This window comes from Phocoena phocoena, chromosome 10, assembly GCF_963924675.1.
Source record: "Phocoena phocoena chromosome 10, mPhoPho1.1, whole genome shotgun sequence".
Classification (NCBI taxonomy): domain Eukaryota; kingdom Metazoa; phylum Chordata; class Mammalia; order Artiodactyla; family Phocoenidae; genus Phocoena; species Phocoena phocoena.
This window is the reverse complement of record NC_089228.1, coordinates 68527362-68552220: the sequence shown is the minus strand read 5'-3', so window position 1 is coordinate 68552220 and position 24859 is coordinate 68527362. Positions and strand designations below refer to the sequence as shown.

General features: G+C 37.1%; 1 protein-coding gene across 2 annotated transcripts in view; it reads right to left on the bottom strand.

The window, feature by feature from the left end:
* Positions 1-24859, bottom strand: part of ZFAND3 (zinc finger AN1-type containing 3) — a 319579-nt gene that overhangs the window by 183989 nt on the left and 110731 nt on the right. For both annotated transcript variants that reach the window (XM_065886255.1, XM_065886256.1), the window contains exon 2: positions 24443-24483. In XM_065886255.1, coding sequence (XP_065742327.1) covers positions 24443-24483 — 41 coding nt within the window. The remainder of the gene's footprint in view (positions 1-24442; positions 24484-24859) is intronic.

Below are 24859 nucleotides of genomic sequence, written 5' to 3'. Positions count from 1 at the left end.
AACAATTCTAGTTCTGTGATAATTTGCAGAATACAAATTACTGACCCAGACTGATCCCAGGAAGTTTTATTTTTCAGCTCTAATGTTCCCAACTTAGACCTTTTAGTTGGTGCTCTCCTACCAGCAGGACAATTGTTTTCAAGAACTCTTAATGTTGCATTTTATATATAGTAGCAAAAACACCAAAATAAGAGGACTGAGATGGCATAATACATAATTTTCACTATGAAAATTCACTTGGGAACCCAAGTTGGGAGGATGGTACCGTACACTGGGAGAGAGAAAATGTGGAAATGTTTGGAATGAGGAGTCAGAGCCCAAGAAAGAAAAGCAGGGCATTCAGGCAGGGGAGGAGGTAGTGACAAGATAAAGACTGGTAACATACAGGGGGATTATAACAATATTAAGTAAACAGATTAAAGGACACTTATATATAATAAATATATTAAGGACAGTGGAAGCCAAGTTTCTCACTGTAAGAGAATGGCATTACAACAAGAAAGTGGTATTAGACTGGAATTGGAGTTAATATGAATTCATGATCTTCAATACACTTAGATGAAGAAATAAATATATACTGAGGTTCAATGTGTACGTATCCACTGGGAGGGTCTGAGAGCAACACCACACCAGCAACAATAAGCACATTAATTACCCAGATCTTGGCTTCTGAATACTAATTTCCACTAAAAATAACCAAGGTTCCTTGGAGAAATGACTGATTCCAGGGCTGGCGCAGGGAAAGTATGAGATGAACCTAGAACATCATCTTGTGCCAGAAAACAAGAAAATGCTCAAGTATATTCTGTCAACAGACATGTCAAAAAAGACACAGAAACCAGCCTGAAGGGGCTCTCACTGGCCAAATCTGGGACAATTTGGACATCAAAATATGCAACGGTATTAGATTATAATTCACTAAATAAACTAGGAAAACATGAGTCCATACAGACACAAATTTAATGAATAAGTAGTGTCATAAAGATGGAACATTTACCTAGTTAAAAGGACTTTCCCACATAACATTTATTAATTACAATAGCAAGAGTAACTTTACAGTAATAAAGCCTATCAGATAATACCTCAATTAAGCAGTCAAAGTAGTCATCATTAGCAATGGATCAAAATGAAATTGTATGACATGTTGACAGGGCACAATGAGAAAAACATCACTTACGTGATATTCCTCCAAAAGTACATAACTTGAATCATGAAGAAATAACCAATAAAGTCAAATCAAGAGACAGTCTACAAAATAACTGCCTTGTAAGCTCCAAAGGTGCCAAATTCACAAAGGTAAGAAGAGACTAAGGAAATATTCCAGAAGGAAACAAAAAGACATTATGGGGATATATAATATAAAAGACATCACTGGGACAACTGGCAAATTTGAATGCTATCTAACAATTAGATAATAGCAATGTGTCAATGTTAATTTCCTAAATTTGATCATTATACTTCAGTTTTGTATGAAAATTTTTTTTAGAAAATAAACACTAAAATATTTGGAAGTGATGGCACATCAGGTCAGCAACTTACTCTCAAATGGTTCTAGAAGTTATGTGTGATATTTTTTTTTTTTTTTTTTTTTTTTTTTTTTTTTGCGGTACGCGGGCCTCTCACTGTTGTGGCCTCTCCCTTTGCGGAGCACAGGCTCCGGACGCGCAGGCCCAGCAGCCATGGCCCACGGGCCCAGCCGCTCCGCGGCATGTGGGATCCTCCCGGACCGGGGCACGAACCCGCGTCCCCTGCATCGGCAGGCGGACTCCCAACCACTGCGCCACCAGGGAAGCCCTGTGTGATATTTTTTAAGGTGAAAAAAGAAAGAAAACCCATTTAGGTAGAAGTTATGTGTGATATTTTTTAAGGTGAAAAAGAAAGAAAACCCACTTAAGAATCTGGCAAATCTAGTTTCAAACTCAGGTTCATCCACTTACAAACTACAAAGCTTTAGACAAGCTGCTTAATCTCTCTAAACCTTGTTTGCTCATTTAATAATGGGAATCAATCTCATGATCTGTGGTGAGAATTAAATGAGATATGTTTAAAACACCTTAGCACAATGCCTGGCACTTAGTATGTGCTTGCTGACAGTTACACTTTCTCTGAATATAAAATTTGATAATGTTTGGTTTCCCCTAAACTACTTGGAAGAGAATACCCAATCCTGGCTACATCTAGCATTTTGCAGACTTTTGGTTGTCAACCACGGTTGTAATTTGTAAAATCTGCTGGTTGCAATTCTGTACCACAGATGCATGGTCGGTCACTGCCTCTGCACAGAAGGAAAACACAAACGCCAAGCTCCTCTGTCTATAGTTCCCCATTTGTCCACAAGCATGCAGTCTGGCTTGAGGTTGTGCTATAGGTTGTTATTTTTCTTGACCACACCGCCAGTGATTGCTTCACCTCAGCCCACAAGGCAGCATTACTCAGCATCCTACTCTCATTCACTTAGCAGAACTGATTTGTCCAGGACAATGCATGCTTATCTGGACCTTCAGCGAGGAAAGTTTTCTAAATTGAAGAGCAACTAGGGGAGAATTGCATAGTTTAAAGAAAAAACAACAAAAACTCCATTATCTGGAAAGAGTGGGTTAACAATCTTATTAAAGGCATTCCAGATGCTTCAGATGTCCTTCATACTCTGTCCAGGTCAAGAAATGGATTTGAATTGTTAGCTACTAAATGTTATAAAAATGGTTCTTTTTTGTCCCATAACTACATGTTAGTGCACACGTATTCTGCCTTGAGATTCTCCATACAAACTAAGATTGGACTACTCAAAGTATGATCCAAGGACCAATGCCACTCTGCAACGTATTAAAGATCTATAATGAGATAGGCAGCAATACTAAGGGTAAGAACTTGGAAATTTTTGTAATAACTTAACAGAATAACTTTGCCTACTGACTATAATGAAAAACTAAGACATATTCTACATCTTTATTGTTGGGTTTTTTAATCTTGCAATTCATTTTTATTGTATTTTCCAATAATATTGGATTGTGACAGGTTGGGAGAAAAAAGAACTGGCCTTTACCACAAACAGTTTGAAAAGCAATACACTAAGATTTTCACATCCTAAGTTTATATACAATAAGCTAACAATTACTGAGCACTTACTACATACCAGGTACTGTTTGCTTTACACACATTACCTTATTAAATCCTCACAGCAAGCTAAGTCTCATCTCTACCCTCATTTTCCAGATGAGGAAACTAGGGTACAACTTGCCCAAGAAACAGAGTAAATAATATGTCTGACTTTTGAACTGAAGCCCTTAACTAATAAGCCAAAGAGTCTTGAAAACAATACAAAGTAGAAAGAGAAAACAGCTCACTTAGAAACGATGGGGAAATTTTTCCTGAATGCATGATTTTCTGGTTGGCATTCACTGAACACGAGTGTTTTCACCTAGACTTCATCATGTCCAAGAGAGAGAATAAGCCATTTAGCCTGCCCCATGCAGAAACAGAATGGGTGGTCACAAGAACACATACATCTCACAGGGAGCCAACAGCAGGCCCTGGGTCATTGTCAGAAACTAAAGCTAAATCTGGCTGCTGTCTCCCTCAGGGGCTGTGCAGTCATTGATATTATGCATGCTTCTGCTTTGTTCTCTCTGGCCGGGGCTTCCTCTACTTCAACCTTACAGGTATACCTGCCCATCACTAGTTTAAATTTCCCTCTGCCTCTCCTAGAAGTTCACATTTCTCCCCGGAGCCACACAGGTCAGAGGTTATAGGTTGGCTACCTCATAAATCAGGCACCTCTTCCGGTAGTTTGGCATGGTGGTCAAGTGACACAAAAAACCAGGGTGAATCCATCCACAATAACTAGGGGTCAGAGCAGGACTCTAAAGTCTGCATTTCTTCTACTATATTATATTACCTGATCTTTGAGAAGATGGTAATAGTTCATAAGGTCTGAGGAAAGATTTGGACTCAAATGTCTGTTTCATTTTGTAGGACTTGAGAGAAATGCAGGGGAAAAAGCTAGGGGGAAGAAAAGAAAGAATGAAACAGAAAGAAAAACAGAATTCAACAGGAAAAATAAAATATTGAAAAGGATTTTAATATATGAAACATTGGCCCCAGCCAAAAACAGTCAACAATTATTGCAGAAAAGCAGGATTAGTAAGATAACAGACCTCACAACTGAGATCCTGAGAAAAGTACAGAAAAACATACATTTATATATCCACCTTACGTACCTTATGTTATGGACTAATCCTGCTGCAGTATGGTCAAGTATTACATCCAACATAGTACTAGAGAGAGAGCTTGGATAGAAAAGTTTGACACCTAGATCAACAAAACAATGTTAGGTTTTAAGTTCAGAGGCATAAGAGCATAAAGTCAAAGAAAAGAAAGGATTTGAGAGGCAAGCCTTCCACATTCAGAAGCAGACTATAGAACTTCACAGGAAAAGCTTTTGGTATTGTTGAAGCAGGAGGGAAACCTAGAAACTAGAAACCACCCATGACTTTAATTTTTTTAAAGGGGGGGAGGAGGGGTGATCTTGGGAAAGATGAGTATCATTTAACATGGAGATCAGTAAAAATTTTAGTAACAGTAGTTTCCATAACTAGAATGAATCAACAAATAAGTGAATATGGCAGCCTTTTCTAAACTTATAAATAAAGGAAAAGTATGCACATGGAAAGGTAGCTACAAGGTTCTGAGATGGTTGTGTGAATACATGCTAAGAGGATGTAACTCTTGGAGAGTGAGCAGTTTCACAAAAGGGAGGAAGATGCCAGGATCAGGTGAACATCACTGATGGCACTCCCCATCACACTCTGTCCAGAGTGCAAGGTGTATGTGAATGCATGCTGGCAACAAAGACCTGAAACGTTTGTCACACTCAACATTTAGCATTCAAGGATTTAACACTTGGGGTTTCAAGGCTCACTACATGTAATCAATTATTCTGCTAAGTATGAATTTAATTCTGCTGCAGGACAGCTGTGCAGGCATGCGTTACTTAGCTGAACACTGAGCCTAAGCAGACCAGCTCACCGTGGTTTTACAGTTTTTATTTCACACAGGGTCTCAAGTAATTCTCAGAACAATTATGAGAGGTATGGTACTACCACCCATATTTATAGCTAAGAAAACTAAGGAAAAGATTTGCTTCACTGGTATCTTAAAGGTTTCAGAACACATCTCCCACAAATTTCAAGGGTGTACTGTATTGCTACTTGTTTATGCCTAAACTTCCCAATTCAACTTTATGGTCTTTGAGAGTAGGTACTATATATACACTTCTCCCCACAGTGCTTTATGTAAGCAATAAACATAGCAGATATTCAAGAAAATTATCTTCTGAACAAATGAAATTTATTTCCACATAGCACTACTTTTCAAGTTTCAGTAGCGCATGTTACAAGTGTTCTCAGAAAAAAAAGAAACAACAGTTTAAGCTGAAATTGGAAGCCTGAAGAATTTGCCTCTATGTGGTCTCAATTTAATTCTGGATCTGAAAGATAAGTTACCCCTATTTAATGGAAAGATTTTCAAAGTACACATACAACCAGAAAGCAGTTCCAAAAATGCCCACTTATATAAAGCAAGGATTACAAGGATAAGATCTTTTAGTATGGTCCCATAGTGTTCACATCAGATTCTTATATATTCAGCTATTTATATTTATATATTTGACGATTTACATGACATCATTACCACCTCTATCTGTAATGTGCATCCATGTTATTCAAACTGACATCTTTTGAATGGTGAAACTACACAGATGAAACACCACCACAGAAAATACATGGTTAACTGCTTAAAACTGTAACTATTTTTTTAAGTAAAAAATCTGTTTTTAACATTGTGCACAATGTTAACAGTAGTAGGCCAGAATTCACAGATTTAAAGCCATTTTTATGAGTACAATGCTAACATTTCTATCCTGATGAAGTCAGGCTAAATGCATTTGCAGGAAACCATCACTACTGTGGAGAAACTGCACTGGTAACACTGAAACAGCATCTGCTGTTGCTGCACATTAACGTCACAGAGCAAGACTGAAGCTCGATTCATTCATCTTGTAACTGAAAGTTGTACCCTTTGACCAACATTGATAACACTTATTACCCAAATTTAAAATCCTGAAATACCTCCTTTCTAGAATCGATATCACTGGTGTCAGTCAGTGACTGATGGTCACCACCTCTGTGGCTTCATTTATCTCCTTTTCTTCTTCCTCCCCCAAGAATCTGAGCACACCCTTTGTGCTCTCTATGTTCGCTTCCCCTAAGTCAGTGATTTTCAAAACGTGACCCCTGACCAGCAGCAACAGCAATATCACCTGAAAATTTGTTAGACATGCAAATCACTCCAGCCCCACACCTTTTGAAGTACACCCTTCAGACAGAAAAATGACACCAGATAGAAACATCAATCTATATAAAGGAATGTCAAAAGCAGTGGAAACAGTTATTACTCTGATAAATAAGATTTTTTCTTAAATCTCTCTTTTTTTTTTTTTTTAGATGTTGAGGGTAGGGGTTTATTAATTAATTTTTATTTATTTTTGGCTGTGTTGGGTCTTCGTTTCTGTGTGAGGGCTTTCTCTAGTTGTGGCAAGCGGGGGCCACTCTTCATCGCGGTGCCTCTCACTACGGTGGCCTCTCTTGTTGCGGAGCCGTGTCTTCCCGGACCCGTGTCCCCTGCATTAACAGGCAGATTCTCAACCACTGCGCCACTAGGGAAGCCCTTCTTAAATCTCTTCAAAAGAAAATTGACTACTGAAACACAAATAGTAACAATGTAGTAAAAGTTTTATAAAATATGCAAAAGTAAAATGTATGACAACAGCACAAAGATGGGGAGGGAAGAATGAAAGCACAGTATTATAAGGTTTTTTTGTTTTGTTTTGTTTTGTTTGCGGTACGCGGGCCTCTCACTGCTGTGGCCTCTCCCGTTGCGGAGCACAGGCTCCAGACCCGCAGGCTCAGTGGCCATGGCTCACGGGCCCAGCCGCTCCGTGGCACGTGGGATCTTCCTGGACCGGGGCACGAACCCGTGTCCCCTGCATCGGCAAGCGGACTCTCAACCACTGCGCCACCAGGGAAGCCCAAGGTTTTTATACTATATGTAAAGTAATACAATATCACTTGAACACAGATTGTGAGAAGTTAAAAATGTGTATGACACACCCTAAAGTAAGCACTAAACTAACAAAAATAAGTTAACAAAGGAGATACAATGGAATCATTTAAAAATGTTCAATTAATCTAAAAAAAAAGCAGAAAAAGAAGAACAGGTAGGATAAATAGGAGACAGATAGCAAAATGACAAATTTAAACCTAATCATACCAATAATCACACTAAAAAGAAATGGTCTAAAAACCCCCAATTAGGGCTTCCCTGGTGGCACAGTGGTTAAGAATCCCCCTGCCAATGCAGGGGACACGGGTCCGGAAAGATGCCACATGCTGCGGAACAACTAAGCCCGTGTGCCACAACTACTGAGCCTGCACTCTAGAGCCCGTGAGCCACAACTACTGAGCCCACGTGCCACAACTACTGAAGCCCTCGTGCCTAGAGCCCATGCTCCGCCCACAATGAGACAAGCCACTGCAATGAGAAGCCCACACACCACAATGAAGAGTAGCCCCTGCTCGCCGCAACTAGAGAAAGCCCGTGTGCAGCAATGAAGACCCAATGCAGCCAAAAATAAATAAATTTAAATAAATAAACACCCTCAATTAAAAGGAAAAGACTGTCAGAGCGGATAAAGAAGCAAAAACTATAGGCTGCCTACAAGAAATGCATTTTAAATATAAACATAAATAGGTTAAAAGTAAAGAATGGAAAAAGACATACTGTGCTAACGCTAATCTAAAGAAAGCCTGAGGGGACTTTCCCTGGTGGTCCGGTGGTTAAGACTTTGCCTTCTCATGCAGGGGTGTGGGTTCAATCCCTGGTAAGGGAACCAAAATCCCACATGCCTCGCGGCCAAAAAACCAAAACATAAAACAGAAGCAATACTGTAACAAATTCAGTAAACAAGAAAAATGGTCCACATCAAAAAAATCTTTAAAGAAAAAAATAAAGAAAGCTTGAGTAGCTTAATTAATCTCCAAGTAAATTTCAAAACAAATAATATCACCTAGGATAAAGATAAGTCATTTCACAACGATAAATGGATCAACTCATATATATGTAAAAATTCTAAACATTTATGAACCTAACAACAGAGCTTCAAAATACATGAAGCAAAATGTGACAGAAATATAAGGGGGAAAAAATAGAAAAATCCACATTTATAGTCAGATATATCAATGCCTATCTCTCAATAACTGATAAAACAAGTAGGCAAAAAAGACACAGTAGACTTGAACAAACACCATCAACCAACTTGACCTGACGTTTACAAAACACACCACCCAACAACAGCAGAACGCACATTCTTCTCAAGCACACGTGACGCATTTACCAAGACATGATATATTGAGCCAAAGAACAAGTCGCAATAAAGTATTAACTGAATTCACACGAAATATATTTGCTGAATACAAGAGAATTAAAATAGAAATAACATTAAAATACCTGGGAAATACCCAGGGAAGGAAAAAAGAAAGAAAAGGAAATACTATAGTACACTGAAATGTCCCAAAGGTCATAATACTTTATATACCCATAATAACATAAATGCTGAAGAATTATTTAACCACAAGTTGCACTATAAACATATCTGGAGTGGAAGGGGATAGGAGAGTATGGTGTAATAAAGCAAACATCTTATACATCATAACAAAAAGTAAAAAATGTCTAAAAGTGATAAATCAAAAAGTAGCAATATATGTATATTAATCATAAATACACAGAGTATAAAATTAGAAGAAACAGAAGAACTGAAAGTAGCTAGCTGCTTCTGGGGAAAACTGAGAGGAATAGGGACGTGTGGGGCATTTTGTTACATGTAATATTTCGGCTTTAAACTATGGGCATGTAGTACTTTGACAAAATAAATACTTTTATCAATAAAAGAGATTTCATCTACATCATCTCAGTTGATTCCTAGTGAGGGACGTATAATGACCTCCATTTGACAAATGAGTTAACTGATATTGCAGTTAAGTAGCTTGCCCAAAAAATCAAAGCCACCATACTTTCTTTGATAATTATATATACGACACTTATCTGGCATCATTTACACAGATAATTAAAGGAAGGAAAAAACATAAATTGTTTTCAGTTCTCATTTTTATTTATTTCTGTAAATACTTTTAGTTTTTATTCTCCTCTACTGAAGATTACTAGTTTATTGCTTGCAAAGAACAAGAAGGAATATTCACAATTAACCTCCTGTTAATAATGGATTTTTAAAAGAAACTGGAACAAAGATTGATTCTTGGCAAATATGGAGAGCAACATTATACTCAAAATCCAAGATTAAACACTTCTTTTAATCATTATTTTTAATTGTGGTAAAATACACATAACATCAAATTTACCGTCTCAACCATTTTAAGTGACAGTTCAGTGGCATTTTGTACATTCATCTCTAGAACTTCCCATCCTTCCCTCCCCCAGTCCGTGGCAACCACCATTCCTCTTCCTGTCTCTGTGAATTTGACCACTCTAGGTACCTCATCTAAGTGGAATCAAAGTTATTTGCCCTTTTGTGACTGGCTTGTTTCACTTGGCACAATGTCCTCAAAGTTTATCCATGTTACAGCAAAACTTTTTAAAACTAGTTTCCAAAGCAGTAAAACCAATTTCTTTGATAATGCTGTGAAATCAAAGCACCAATGAATTTAAGAGATACTAGTTAAGAAAAATTGTTTCCCTCTCCTTCAACCATGATCCAGGCACAAAAGAATAAAAAGAGTAAGTCACAACTTTATAAACTACCAAGAAAGGGTTTGTTGGTACTTTATAATGTGCCTGAAGGAAGGGAAAAACCCAGTTCTGTCTTTGAAAAATCCAAACAATTACTTTTCCTCTAAGGTTGTGCACTTTTATGTTGTACAGCAAAGGTCTACAAGAAAGAGCTTCTGTAAATTCAGAGTCTTTGTTTCTATATTAAGGGTGAGGCCACACAAAGACAAAAGTGCTAACAATGTTAGGTGGTCACAGAATACTGAGTCATGGTAAATATCTTACAAATGAGAAGCGAAATAGCCTCCATTCAGTCATACAGAGCACAAGTAAAAAATACATAAAATCTGACCTTTACAATATACTTTGAAAAGGTTCCCTTGGTTGCAGTTTTTTAAAATAACAAGCTTGTTGTGTGCCTTTCCATTGCCCTCCATTCTGTCACTCGGAATCTCTACCCTGAATACCCAGCATTTATTTCCATCTAAAACGCACACAGAGGTCCCAGACAGCCTTTCAATGGAGGCACTCGACAGACAAACGACACCAGCCTTTTGAGATATCAAAAACGCCACTCTGATATTGGGGTGCGATGGTTCTCTGAATTTTGATATATGATGCAACTAGAGTCACCCACAGAATTTTAACAAGGACGGATAACCAGTAATGCCTCAAGTGTCCAGGTGTCTGAAAAGCACTTAACCAAGAGATGAGCTTTTCACAGTCTCAAAAATATTAACACCAAAAAAAAAAAGTTTGCTTAAAACAAAGTCAGATATTTTATATGACAACTATACATTTTTTAAAAGTCTTTTATGCAAGACATTCATTCATTTTTCTTTTATAAAGATTATATCATCTGGCATATCCAAAAATAAGTGATTCCCACTGCTAACTAATATAAGACTATGTCAATGATGTTCCAACACAAAATTTCCCACTGTCCAAAATTATCTGCTTCATTGCTATTTTTCTAGATACTATGCAGTTTCCCCCAACACCTCAAAAGACAAAAGTATTAAGTATCCAGCACTGCCATTACCTAAGTTCTTAAATTGCCACAAAAGCTATAAGTGACACCATCTCTATGTGACACCCACCATATGTCAAAACACAATACACCTCACTCATCCCAAAAGAAAATTGAATTTATTGCTTTTGACTTTCCTTTCAATGAAGACAAATTTCAGCCTGAAAGAAGCATACAAAGTTTTTTCTCTTTTCTTCTTTAGGCTCCTCCTCTGGCAGGACCTTTTAAGAATTTTAAGAGGAGAATTTTGTCTGCTTTGTGGTATCTCATAAAGCCAGACCACTTGACAGTTGGGGGGAATATATATATATATAAAATAAAGACTTGTCAGGCTTCCCTGGTGGCGCAGTGGTTGAGAGTCCGCCTGCCCACGCAGGGGACACGGGTTCATGCCCCAGTCCGGGAGGATCCCACATGCCACGTAGCGGCTGGGCCCGTGAGCCATGGCCACTGAGCCTACGCGTCCGGAGCCTGTGCTCCGCAACAGGAGAGGCCACAGCAGTGAGAGGCCTGCATACTGCCAAAAATAAATAAATAAATAAAGACTTGTCAAGTTCAGGGGGGCTTAAAGTACTAATGATGTAGAAAACATTTTTAGGACATTTTAGTGATTCTTTAGTTGCTTTATGGGATAAATCTCATTTATAATGCAAGCCTCACATTAAGAAAAATTTTAAGATTAAAAAAATTGTAATAAATGTAACACAAAGTTGTCAACTGTACCTACTCTACTGAACAATGAATAAGCTTAAGTAATTTGCAAAACAATCAGGAAATGAATTAACAGATGGTAAATAGAAAAACGCATATAATCCCTTACAAATACTCACAAATAAAAATGTTGTTGCCACTTTGTTATAGATTTCTTCCTGGTCCCATCTTCAAGGTTACTAACAGAGCACAGTTACAATGTTAGGAGAAAGGAAATGGAGTTTGAACGATACACATTAAAGAAGAAAAAACAAGCCACTTTTTACCCCCACCACTTCAGTTTACTTTGAAACTCATTAGTTCAATAAACATTTGGAATAAGCATCAGTGTTTTAGAAAGACTCTAAGATTTCTTCCAAATATTCCATGATCACCATTTTCTAATACCACTTGATTAATGGAGATTTAACACTTCTAGACCTCCTAAAAACAATGTTATATAACACTTACGACATATACTGCATAATGGAATGGGCACAGAAGAAATGGACAATCTAGCTTTCAGTTGCCATTAGAAGCCTAGGACCTGTGTTAAAAGTATTTTTAAGAGTAACTTTTCCTGAGGTTAATAGCTACTGGATCTTAAACCATATTAGCCAAAGAAAACACCATTGTCATCTTATGCAAAGCTGGCAAAGTCAGTGACTTCTGAAGATGCTGAATATTTTAAAAGTTATCTGTCTTGGCCTGTTAGTTCAGCCACAGCTTAGAACAGTGCTAAGAAGGCAGCAGCAGGTTTAAGCCTTAATTATCTTTACTCAGAAAACTGTTCAAACTTAAAATATTATCATTCTGGGTGTTAATCTTCAAAAATGAAGTGTGGGACCTTTAATAATTCTGTTATAATGTCTTTCTCTTAAAACCATCAGTAGGGCTTTCAAGACTTTAGGACAGTGTTAGAAATGTATAGGTTTAGTTTAGTCCAATTAAACTAGCTTCCTCCAGTACAGAGCTCATTTTTCCAGAAATAATTTTTTTCAACAGGGTATACCTATATACTTTTTTTTTTGGCAGTACGCGGGCCTCTCATTGTTGTGGCCTCTCCCGTTGCAGAGCACAGGCTCCGGACACGCAGGCTCAGCGGCCACGGCTCACGGGCCCAGCCACTCCGCGGCATGTGGGATCTTCCCGGACCGGGGCAAGAACCCACGTCCCCTGCATCGGCAGGCGGACTCTCAACCACTGCGCCACCAGGGAAGCCCCCTATACTTTTTAATTGAATTATTCCATAGAAATATATTCCTCTTGTTCTCCCTTGCGTGTATATGTTAATAAATGTTAAAATGTTGTCTAAACCCATTATCAGTCTTTATATGTACAACTTTCCCCTTGGTGTTTATATTTCCAAGCTTTTGATAAAGTTCTATTTTTTCGTTCAAATCAAGTCCTATGGAAAACAGAAAAAAAATCAAGCACCTTCATTGCTTTCCTTGTGCCAGTGTTGAATTCTAGAGTTTATGTGATATATCAGCTAAAAACAGAACTCTATTCTTTTTAGTGTAGATATAAATACAACATTTGAATCAACTTACAAAGGGGTCTCCCTATGGAGTGAATTAGTAAACTGTCAGCCTATAAAGATCTATTCAAAGACATTTGTGCTTTAAACATTTGATCAAAGTGCCGCTAAAATTCCAAATAGTCTTAAGTCACTGATAGCTCAAAATTCTATTATCACCTAAAAATAAAGTAACATTCATACACTAAGGCAAAATCTTACATTTTCCTCATAATTTTCAAGTATCATTTTTTTTGGGGGGAGTTCTCTATTACATTGAAAACTTGACTTTTTAGAAAAATAAAGAGGTGAATATAGCTACAGTTTTATACACCCTCACCTTCCTAAACATGAATAATTCAAAACTTGGAAACTGCAGAATTTAGTCTGCAGAAATTTAAAGAATTTTGCTAACATGTCTTGATCATGAAGAAAAAGTGGATTTGAAATGACAAACTTTTAAATTTATTCAGTCCATAAGGAAATTTACAAAACTATTTTTTATGAAGGTAAATATTTACCTTTCTTTCCCCCCAAAAAAGTGCTGAACTTTAGTAATGGCCCTTCTTTGTGAGTCAAAGAGTTAAAACCATCTCTTTTACTCCCAAATGAGTGTCAGTCCCACTCAGAGGTGCCATGTTTTATTTAGAACATGCTCTTTCTCAGTAACCACTTTGTTCTAATTGGCAAGGCGAAGCCAGGTCCCTAAAGCACATAGCTCGTTAGATTCAGTTTGGATTACAAAAACACACAATGAAACAAACTGCCCTGAAATGTACAAATTAACCGTGCAGGAGTATGGGACAGGGAGGTAGAATTAGATTGTAATAGGGAACAAAATCCACAGGGAGGCTGGGGAACAAATCACTAGTGTCTCAATAAACTATACAAGGTTTCCAAATGAGCAAATACACAAGGCAGAGGACAGGCTTTTCCATAACTCAGCCAAATTGCTTAAATATGGATACAACAAAACAAGACTTTTTTCCAACGCTATTATGCATACATGAGAAAATGGGAACACCAACAAGAAGGTTTAACAAATGAAACCTGCAGCTTGCACTGTCTAAATATGAAACTCATCTTTGCCTTCACACTGACAATGTGCAAAAAAACAGCCCTGCAATTAAATCACACCTCCAAACATTTTTGAAAAAATCTTCTGAGAAGCAAAACAGAAGACTAAATTAGAAATAGTGCATCACTATGCAGTGCAGAGAGCAAGGTTAATGAGCTAAAAGTTATACGAACAAGAAAGATATTAAGAAATGAAGATCTCACCACCAAAATAGAAAATGCATCAGACAAACACCACACATGCACACCTTTTCCCAAATTAGCCAGTGTGAAGCTTCCAGCACTGCTTCTCTGATTTTCCCGTGATATCTAAAGACAAACTGCAACTGAACTAAATAAAAGAAAAGAGAACAGGAAAAGTGTGTAACCCTAATCTACACACAAATGCAAAACAATGCCGCTGCTACATCTTTGCAGGGTTTTTACAGTACAACCCCGTCTACACCAGCTACCTTCACTCCTGACATCATCAAATAGTGGTAGAAGACTGGGACTGGTGTGTAAACACCTAAAATTAAATTTCAGTTCTCTGCTTTAAAATTTAATCTTGGGAACATTATTTAATCCATCTTAGCTGCAGTTTCTTTACCTGTAATATGGAGATACAAAATCGCCAAAGTTGTGAGGATCAAATGGGATAATACTGGCTTTATAATATAAAAGGACTGCAAAAATCTTACTTATTATTGCAATTACTTCATTTCAGGATTCTACTGCCTTTTTAAAAACATAGATATAATTGTCCATGTACTTCCTCCATCTTATTTTACGAACAGTAATTCCTATTCCATTACTATTTTAAGTATCCTCTTTTTGGCATTCACTTTTTTTTTTTTTTTTTTTTTTTTGCCATATGCGGGCCTCTCACTGTTGTGGCCTCTCCCGTTGCGGAGCACAGGCTCCAGACATGCAGGCTCAGCGGCCATGGCTCATGGGCCTAGTCGCTCCGCAGCATGTGGGATCTTCCCAGACTGGGGCACAATCCCCTGTCCCCTGCATCAGCAGGCAGACTCTCAACCACTGTGCCACCAGGGAAGCCCTGGCATTCACTTTTAACATTATGCACCCTTGTTGTTTTTCTCCAAACCAGAAGTCTTGGGTTAAGGTATTTTTTTCTTCTCTATAGCCAGTATTTCGTCTAAAAAGTAAATTAAGAAATTTAAAACTTTGGTAATAGTTAAAACTATTAATATACACTTAGTTCTACTTTACACACTAAGACCCAGCTGAGCAGTTGGGGCTTTTAAATGATATAAAATTTTGTATCATTAAAGATCATATTTTAGCTATACATTAATGGCCTATCATTTTTCCCACCACCCCTTCTGCGGACTAAGAATTAAGTGTAAGGGGGTTATAACCAAGAAAAGTATAAAAAAGCAACCTTACCATAACCCTCTAAATCAAGCACAAAGGAAACAGCCAGACTAAAAACTACTCTAGGGACTTCCCTGGTGGCACAGTGGTTAAGAATCCGCCTGTCAAAGCAGGGGACATGGGTTCGATCCCTGGTCCGGGAAGATCCCACATGCTGTGGAGCAAGTAAGCCCGTGTGCCACAACTACTGAGCCTGCGCTCTAGAGCCCATGTGCCACAACTACTGAAACCCATGCACCTAGAGCCCGTGCTCTACAACAAGAGAAGCCACCGCAATGAGAAGCACACACACCACAACGAAGAGTAGCCCCCTCTCGCCACAACTAGAGAAAAATCCGTGCATAGCAACGAAGACCCAATGCAGCAAAAAAAAAAAAAAAAAAAAAAAACTACTCTAAGTACCTGTAGCATGGTGGAGTCAAGACCAGTGAAGCACAAAAAAAGCCTCATGGTGCTTTCCTGAGTCTACCTGTTATTCATTTTCCCACCAAACCTAAAAGGAAGCCCATAAAACTAAGTGATCATTTTGATTTAGTTTGCGTTAGACTGAGAACATGAAACATTAGCATCGAACTCGTCACTTTTCATGTCGTAGAGGGCTGGCTTCATTACATGAAAAGGGGCCAACCACGTCTAACCTAAGCAGGTCTAAGGACTGGGGATCTCCAAGCCTCTTTCACAGAAGAGCACCATCAATTTAAAATTTGAGCACATACCTCTCACATGTCTTTTTGTTTTAAAAATAGTTATATACTCCTGAAGTGGATTAAATGGTGTGCCCCATCACAAAACCACCCCTTCCCCCGAAAAAAGTCTACCTGGAATTTGTGAATGTAATCTTATTTGGAAAAAGGATCTTTGCAAATATAATTAAGGATTTTGAGATAAGATCATCCCCTACATGAGGGTGGGCCCTAAATCCAACGACACTCATCCTGAGACAAGACAGAGACACACAGGAGAGAAAGCCACGTGAAAATAACAGTAGACTGGAGTAGTGTGTCTTCAAGCCAAGGAATGCCAAGGATTGCTGGCAGAAACCAAAAGCTAGGAGAGACATGGAATGGATTCTCTCTCAGACCCTTCAGAAGGAACCAACCCTGCTTGCTGATATCTTGATTTCAGACTTCTGGCGTCCAGAACTCTGAGAGGATAAACTTCCGTTGTCTTAAGCCATCAAATTTGTGGTAATTTGTTATGGCAACTCTGGGAAACTAACAGCAATAAGATTATATACATTATAAAAACCAACAATTTTTAAAGAATGACAAAAATAAGTATTAGTAGAAATTCTAACATCTTCTCTTTATGCCTCAATGGACAATCCTGTGCACCATTACAGAGTCCACAGCTTTAGACCAATATGTGGGCAGAAATAAAGCCAAATAACAGAGCCAAACTATCTTAAAAGACTCAATGACTATTAAATTTCTTCCACTTAAGAATGACACACAGTCACAATTTTTCTACTCAAGGCCTAAAAGAAGTTGCCTTTCTGCTACTTAAAGCACTGAGCATTTTGTTTCCCATTAGAAATGCAGCAATTATTTTTGACATAATTTCCATAACAACATCATCTTCAACACACTGCTTCATTTATCCTGACTAACATAATAATTAACCACACAATTTAAGAATGCTTATTAGTAAGACAGCAAAGTGCTATAGACTAAGAGGTCAGAAAGGGCTGCCAGAGTTCAGCTTTGCTAATCAGTTAAGGACCTGCTGCCTCTGAGTTGCTTTCATTTGAGAGCAAGGAAGCTACACCACAAAGAACAGGGTTTCTAATACAGAAACAGTCTCAACATATTCAAGTGTTAAAAAAAAAATAGATAAAACATGAGGTTATTAAAACTGTGGTATAAAAACAGTAGTTGAAAACTGTATGTCCATCAAACAGAGGACTAGATAAACTGGAGCATGTATAATGAAGGTGACCAATAATTTATCAACCAAACTGGGACACTGAGGAGGAGTACAAAGGGATGTTATTAATTTCACTGATATAAAAAGCATAAACTAAGACTGTTCGGGTATATTAAGACATTTGTTATAATAGAATATTATAATGAACTAGATTTAATGAACTATAATTAACATGAACTACAGTAACATGTGTCAACATAATTTCTTCTGTTTTTAAATTTTATTTATTTTATTATTTATTTGGTTGCACTGGGTCTTAGTTGCAGCAGGCGGGCTCCTCAGTTGCGGTTCACGGGCTCCTTAGTTGTGGCATGTGAACTCTTAGTTGTGGCATGCATGTGTGATCTAGTTTCCTGACCAGGGATCGAACCCAGGCCCCCTGCATTGGGAGCACGGAGTCTTAACCACTGTGCACCAGGAAGTCCCAACATGATTAGTTTCTAAAAGCATTATTTTAAAAAATACAAGTTTATAGAATAAGTACTGTAACAAACCACTTACACATATTAAAAACAGAATCATACATTGTTTATATAAATACCTATTCATAGTAAAAAAGTATAAATATAAAGATAAGAAAGATAATGATTATCTCCGAGGTAGAAAGAGGATGACTGGGGTAAAAGAAACCTATATGATTTTAGTTCCCTTTTTTTTTTTTTTTTTTTTTTTTTGGGCGCTATGCGGGCCTCTCACTGCTGTGGCCTCTCCCGTTGCGGAGCACAGGCTCCGGACGCGCAGGCTCAGCAGCCATGGGTCACGGGCCAGCCACTCCGCGGCATGTGGGATCTTCCCAGACTGGGGCACGAACCCGCGTCCCCTGCATCGGCAGGCGGACTCTCAACCACTGCGCCACCAGGGAAGCCCTTAGTTCCCTTTTAAAACATGTTATAAAGCAAAAAAAAAGACAAAACGTTCGTTAATTCTGGGTTGGCTTGTGGACGTTTATTATATTACTTACTATAATATTCTGAATTTTCAGACACCCACACCAGACGGACACCCACCAATGGACATAAAATGGTTCAGAGAACCATTTTCAGCTTTAAAGAAATCAAAGAGTATACAACAGTAATCAAGTTAACAGAATTACAAAGACATAAATACCCTATTCAAATGCTTCATTTTAAGAGCAGCAGCTGCCTTTCTTCTGGGAAAAAGTGATTTGAAAAATCAAGGTATGACAAGCATACAGATTCTACTATACTGCCCAAACCCTCAACATGCTATATAAAATGACTCATTAGAGTGGGTGTTTTGTTTTACACTATTTTACACTATTTGTTTGTTTTTACACTATTTAATGGATATGGGGTTCCCACAATTTCTAAAAGGAAACATGCATTACAAGAAGTGCTTAAAATTTTCAGATTCACTCTGTTCCAAACTTCTAACACTTCACTTCCAGTCCAAACTTCTAACAGGAAATGGAAGCAGAAAGGAAATTAGAGTGTAACTCCAAAGCAGTAAGAGTTCCAGGTTCACGAGGAAACATTTTAGTTTACTTGTTGTGAAATGGGAATGTTGCCCTGTTCTGGAAATTACCATGAAACTCAAGTCACCTCAAGGAAAAATGTTTGCATTTGGTTTACCATTCCATCTTATGCCCACCATTGCTGTATCACTTACCCTGGATGTCAACATTGAGATTCCCTATGCTGCTAGCTACAGCCAACTTTATTTTGCTCATTCCAAAATGAAACTAACCATTTCTGGAGTCTGTCAGACATATGTAGAATGCACTTTACTTTTTAAAAATTTATAATGTTTACAGTTAATTAATAATAAAAGTCTCAACATATAGACAGACATATAGACAAAATCAAAATTAATTAAAATCCCCCCCCAGATACTCCTACTCTGAGACTACCAAAATTAAAATTTTCACGTACCTTCACCCAGCTTTATTCCATGCAACTATATACATATAATGTGTTGTCTAACTAAAAACAATATACAACACGTGCTTCAATCAACATTAATTAATGTCCCTATGTTATTTATCAGCATTTAATTAATGCCCATATGTTATCATTAAAAGGAAAAAAAATCCCAAATAACCTAATGGCATGTTAAGAGTATAAATTACAAAACTCTATTATTCAATAATCACTTTGTACTTATACAGAAGATTAAACAACAATGAACAAGCTTGGTAATTTTCAGATTGGACACAAAGTATGCAGCAATGAGGAAAATGAAATCTTGCTTTAATACTAGCTATTTCGATCCCTTAAAGCCTCTCCAAAGTCCATTTTAAGTTTAAAACAATAACTATATGATAATATCAAGAAATAATAAAAGTGAAGATGAAATTACTATACAAAATTAATAATCTTCTCGAGCTGACAAAGGCTAATAACAGAAATATATTCATTTATAACCATATTTCTCTCCAATGTTAAATATCAGAAGTCAACATCTAAGATCACTCATTTGAATGGGTACCTGAAAACAGATTCTTACAAAACCAAATACACAGCTCTAGAGTCATTACCAGAATATGCTTCCTACATGACATGTATCATTTTCTTTACTTATTGCAATATTCTTCACCACTAACAAGGCACAAGGTACAACTAACCATGAAACAAAGGTAAGCTTGCTTAACTATCTTTCCATTAAGAAATACACATATTTGAAAAGTTACACTGAAACTAATTTTCAGAAAATTAAATAACCATTCAGAAAATTAAAAACCATGTTTTATCTGCTTTAATTAATCTTCAACTGACAAGAGACTCCTCACACTTTAGTTCTTCTAGTCTTATTCTTGTCTTTGTATAAATCGACACAGTAATGCATTAAAAGTACTCCTTTTTAAAGGAAACATTCTGTAAAAGGTTTAAAAAAAAAAAACCTTCTTGCACTGTGAATAATCATCCCTCCTTTATTTTTCCAATTTTATGTGAATCATGGAATAGCAACTTTCCTAAACGTTAGGCTTAAATGGAACGGTATGTTCAGATCATGTCTATAGTTTAAAAAGAAATTGCTTACTTTGATTTCTCAATTAAATACTTTTTTCAGTCAATAAATAAGACATTTTAGTGTCCGTTTTTTAAAGAAATTGCTGAAAATTATTAAAAACCATATATATACAGCCTAAAAGTCCACAAGACCAAACTGATTCTTTTTACACTGAGCACTTGTTAAGTTTGTCTTCTGATAAGCATCTGTCATCAGTGCTACTCAAAGAATCTTCTATCCCTTGGGACCTATCTTCAAGCTCACTCCCTTATAAAGTATAAAAAATGGTCTACGGATTATAGCTACTTCCTAGTGACCAGACTCCTCTGTCCCCCACAGCAAGCATTTCCAAGGGTGGTAGAGATAATGCCACATTGCTAGAGGTGTTACCTCAGTCAGTTCTTTAAAATTTCTGCCTTCCCCACCTTGTGATCATCCTGGTTGACGTTTCTGTCATACACACTTTTATTTAGCAAACCCATTCTGTGAAAAGCACTGCTTTATGATAGCTGGGCTTCAATACAGTAGTACAGGAGGTCGTTGTGAATTTGGTACTAAATGTCCCTAAATATCCAGACCAGTTGGTATCTAAAACTCACAAATTCAAAAATTGGGTTTGCACTCAAACAGAAAATAATACCCCAGGCATTTCTATGGTCATTAAGAGGCAAGACCACTCTTTAGATGCTGTGGTTGACTGTTCAGATATCTTCTTAACACAGCTGTAGGCAATCGGGATTAGTTCATGCTTTCACACAGAAAATCGTATAATCCAAATAAGTCAATAGCTCAGAATGAACAAAGATCACAAGAAATCAGTTGGTTAACACCTTGCCTAAAGACAGAAAGGAAATATGCCCTATTCTGCAAAGAAAATGAGATCTCAAGTAACTCAATGGCTTTCTAGTGAATTTCTGCAATTTGGTGGTTTTAAATTTTTTAAACCATACTCCACAGTAATATATATTTACATCACAACCCATTACACATATAAATGAAAATAACGTGTAACTCAAATGAAAGTTTTACAAACAATACTTATCCTTAATATCTGTGATGCATTCAGACTGTTTTCTATTGTAATCAATTTTTAATTGTGGATCATGACCCACTAAATTGATTTCTCTACCCACTAATTAATCACAATACCCACAGTTTGAAAAACTGCATTAAAAAGTAGTGTTTCGACCAGTAAGTGTTTATATCATCCGAATATAACTATTAGTACCATGTCATGAAATTTTGTTGCTTTCTATTATAGATATATAGATATTTACTGATTCTTTTAGTAAAGTCATACGAAAGACAATATGAAATGTTTAATGAAAAACAGAATAGCATGACAGGTAGAATATTATAAAGGGGGTAGAAAAGCCAAAACTAGACAAGACTTTAAACATGTTTTTACTCATTTCATTCAATTTCATGTAAACAAGTTATAACAAACTCACTTTTCCACCATAGTTTTAAAAAGGAATCCTGAAAAATCTCTTTAACCTAATGGTACACAATAGCTATTTTTAATTTTTCCACGTTTTAAAGTACATTGTACACTTTAAAAAGACTATTTAAAATCACAGTGGCTTTGGCCAAAGTAATCTTCATGTTGTCTTTCACATCTCATGCCTCTGCTACAATGCATTTCTATACTCTCCCTATCTTCATAGAGAAACAAAATGCACAAATGTATCTTTAAAGTTCAATGATCTTTTTTCTCTTGAATTTCAAAAAGAACACCAAAAAAGCTGCTTCAGCAAGCAGGACGTTACTTACAAGTCATTCCTTTCAACTGATGTTGGGGAAATCAGGAGTGTGGGGGCAAAGATAAAGAAGGAGAGAGTATTTTCTTTACACACTTGAAAATATCCTCTTAATATTTTTAAAAGCAAAAATAACTAAGCTGTGTAAAGAGTCAATGGACACAGACCACCAGAGATACAATAAATAATGATAACCATAGAAAATAAAACTGTAACAAGTCCAAAGAAACGCAAAGACCATGGCTGAACTATCTTCGCTGATACTTTTTTTAACTTTATATTTATTTAGGGACATGAGACAGTTCTTTGAGTATCTGATGTGAGCCACCTGACTCACAGGTGCCTGGCTTCTCCCACAGGCATGCTTTACTGAATTATCAGGGGGAACTAGTTCTACGTGGAGACAGACACACAATATACATTTTCTCTCATTGCTACTTCATCTTTACTACACATATATATAAACTCTCATCAGTGAGGAAGCATTTCTTCATATCTGTAATGGTAGATATGCAAAGTAAGAAAAGCACAATACATTCACTTAACATGGCAGAGATTCTGTTAAAAGCTGGATAAAAACCAAACTTACCAGGATTTTTTCTTTTAAAAACCTACAGTATTTGACAAATTCCAGACCTTTAACAGATACAAACTGCCAGCTTCCCCAGCCCTCCCAACTCCATCAACCTATCCCCTAGTTGTGGCATAAATATAAAGGTCTAAAGCTTACACTATGATCATTTCCTTGTCCAAATAGCACAATGAACAGAAGATGAAAACTGCCAAAGATTCTCTCCTCGACCAAATTCCAGCCAGGCTCCTCTGAGCCCTCTTCTCTACCAGGCCTCAACCTTGACCTAAAAAAACTACCGACTCCCAACACAAATGATTTTATACACTCATATCTCCCCACATTAACAGATTTAAACAACCACTAACACAGTTTTCAGACAGCTTAAGGTCCCTTCCCTAGGGTGATCCTAGTCCCTCTTAAAGTGCCTGTCTGAGAAAGCTCAAAGCTGCCAAAAGAATTTAAGATTTGTTCCAACAAACAGCTGACTATAGGCCCCTGACTACCCTATCTTAGAGCATTTACGAAAAACGGTTTAAAATTGTGAACCCTTCCTCTGTCCCTTTGAGATGTATATGTGTATCTCCTACAACTCTATCACTCAGGAGTGTCTTTCTCAAGGACATGAAAGCCATTCCTTTAAATGTAATAATCATCAGGAAGAACAGGGCCTCAATCTCTATCTCTGTAGGAGGATAAAATCCTAACTTTCCTAACTTCAATAACTGTCAACTAACAGACCCTGCCAGTCTCATTTACAATAACCAATCCTTTGTGATTTTTCTACTCCCCTGATTATACTGAGCCAAGCTAGCAGCCCCTCCCCTACTCCTTCATTCTCCCTTTAAAATGCCCATTTCCGTCTGCACAAGTCCCCTTTTCCCTACTGCAGCGGTATATTACTGATTAAAAATCTGTCCTTACCACTTTAACTTGTGTCCAGGTTTGTCTTAGACAAAACAATAAAGTAATAAAAATAAAGAATGAAACTTAAACATATCCTAATTAGTAAGACTTAGTTATTTTACATAAGATCATTAGATGTGAAGTTCTTTAAAAAAAAAAAAAAAAAAAAACACCTGAAGGTTTTAACTTCATTAAGGAGTCATAATTCAAGGAGTCAACCAATCAGCATTTAGGGGGTGGAAAAGGCCCTTGGCAAACATCAAGCCTAAGCCCTTCATGTTACAAATGATGAATCTAATGCCCAAAGAGATTAAGTGACTTACCCAAGGTGATTTCATTGAGGGATTGGATTAGAAAGCCTAATTCAGCATTATTCTCTTCCTGACTCCAACCTGAAAATATTCTTTCTCTTGTATTCTCATTGGTAAAAGCAACATTCACCATTAATCATTCAAATCAAGATCAGAGACGAACATATATATTTTACCCTACTACAACACAAGTGTTTACAATTCCACTATATGCCAACAACTGTAAACTGAGGAAAGTTTGTTTGGTACAAGTACACACAAGATTTCATTTCACTCAGGGAAGACTGTTTCAACAGTCCTAAGCAAGTATATGAAGCAACTTAGTGACGAGAAACTGCTTTCACACACAAGCAAATAAAACCCCATGCATAAACCCAAAAAAGGGTAGACAGTCTTAAAATAATTTAGACAGTCTTAAAAACAACCAAAAGAAGAAAATTAAATTGAAAACCCTTTTTCTGCACTTACCAGCAAAGCATTTGGAACAGAGATTCATAGTCTTGCTGGACCTGGGGCAAAAAGAAAGAAAGAAAAGAAAGAAGAGCTAAAAATTCAGTTATCACTCTAATCAAAACATAAAGATGTTCGAAACATAGGCAAAGAATTTCCTGGCCAGGCAACTGAACTAATAAACTAATGAGAAGTCCCTAACCAGCCAGCCACCCTCCCCCACAACAAAACAAAAACAAAACAACAAAAATAAAATGTTTTTTGTTTGTTATCTGTGAGTTAGTCAATGCTTTATTTTTTGTGACTAGCAGCTTATATGGGGCAAGTTCAGGAATACTGTAATATGCCCAGAAGATAACAGAGGAGTGAATTTATCCCACATGATTGCCACATTCCCTCTGTTTACATTAGAACATACACCACAGACTCATCACT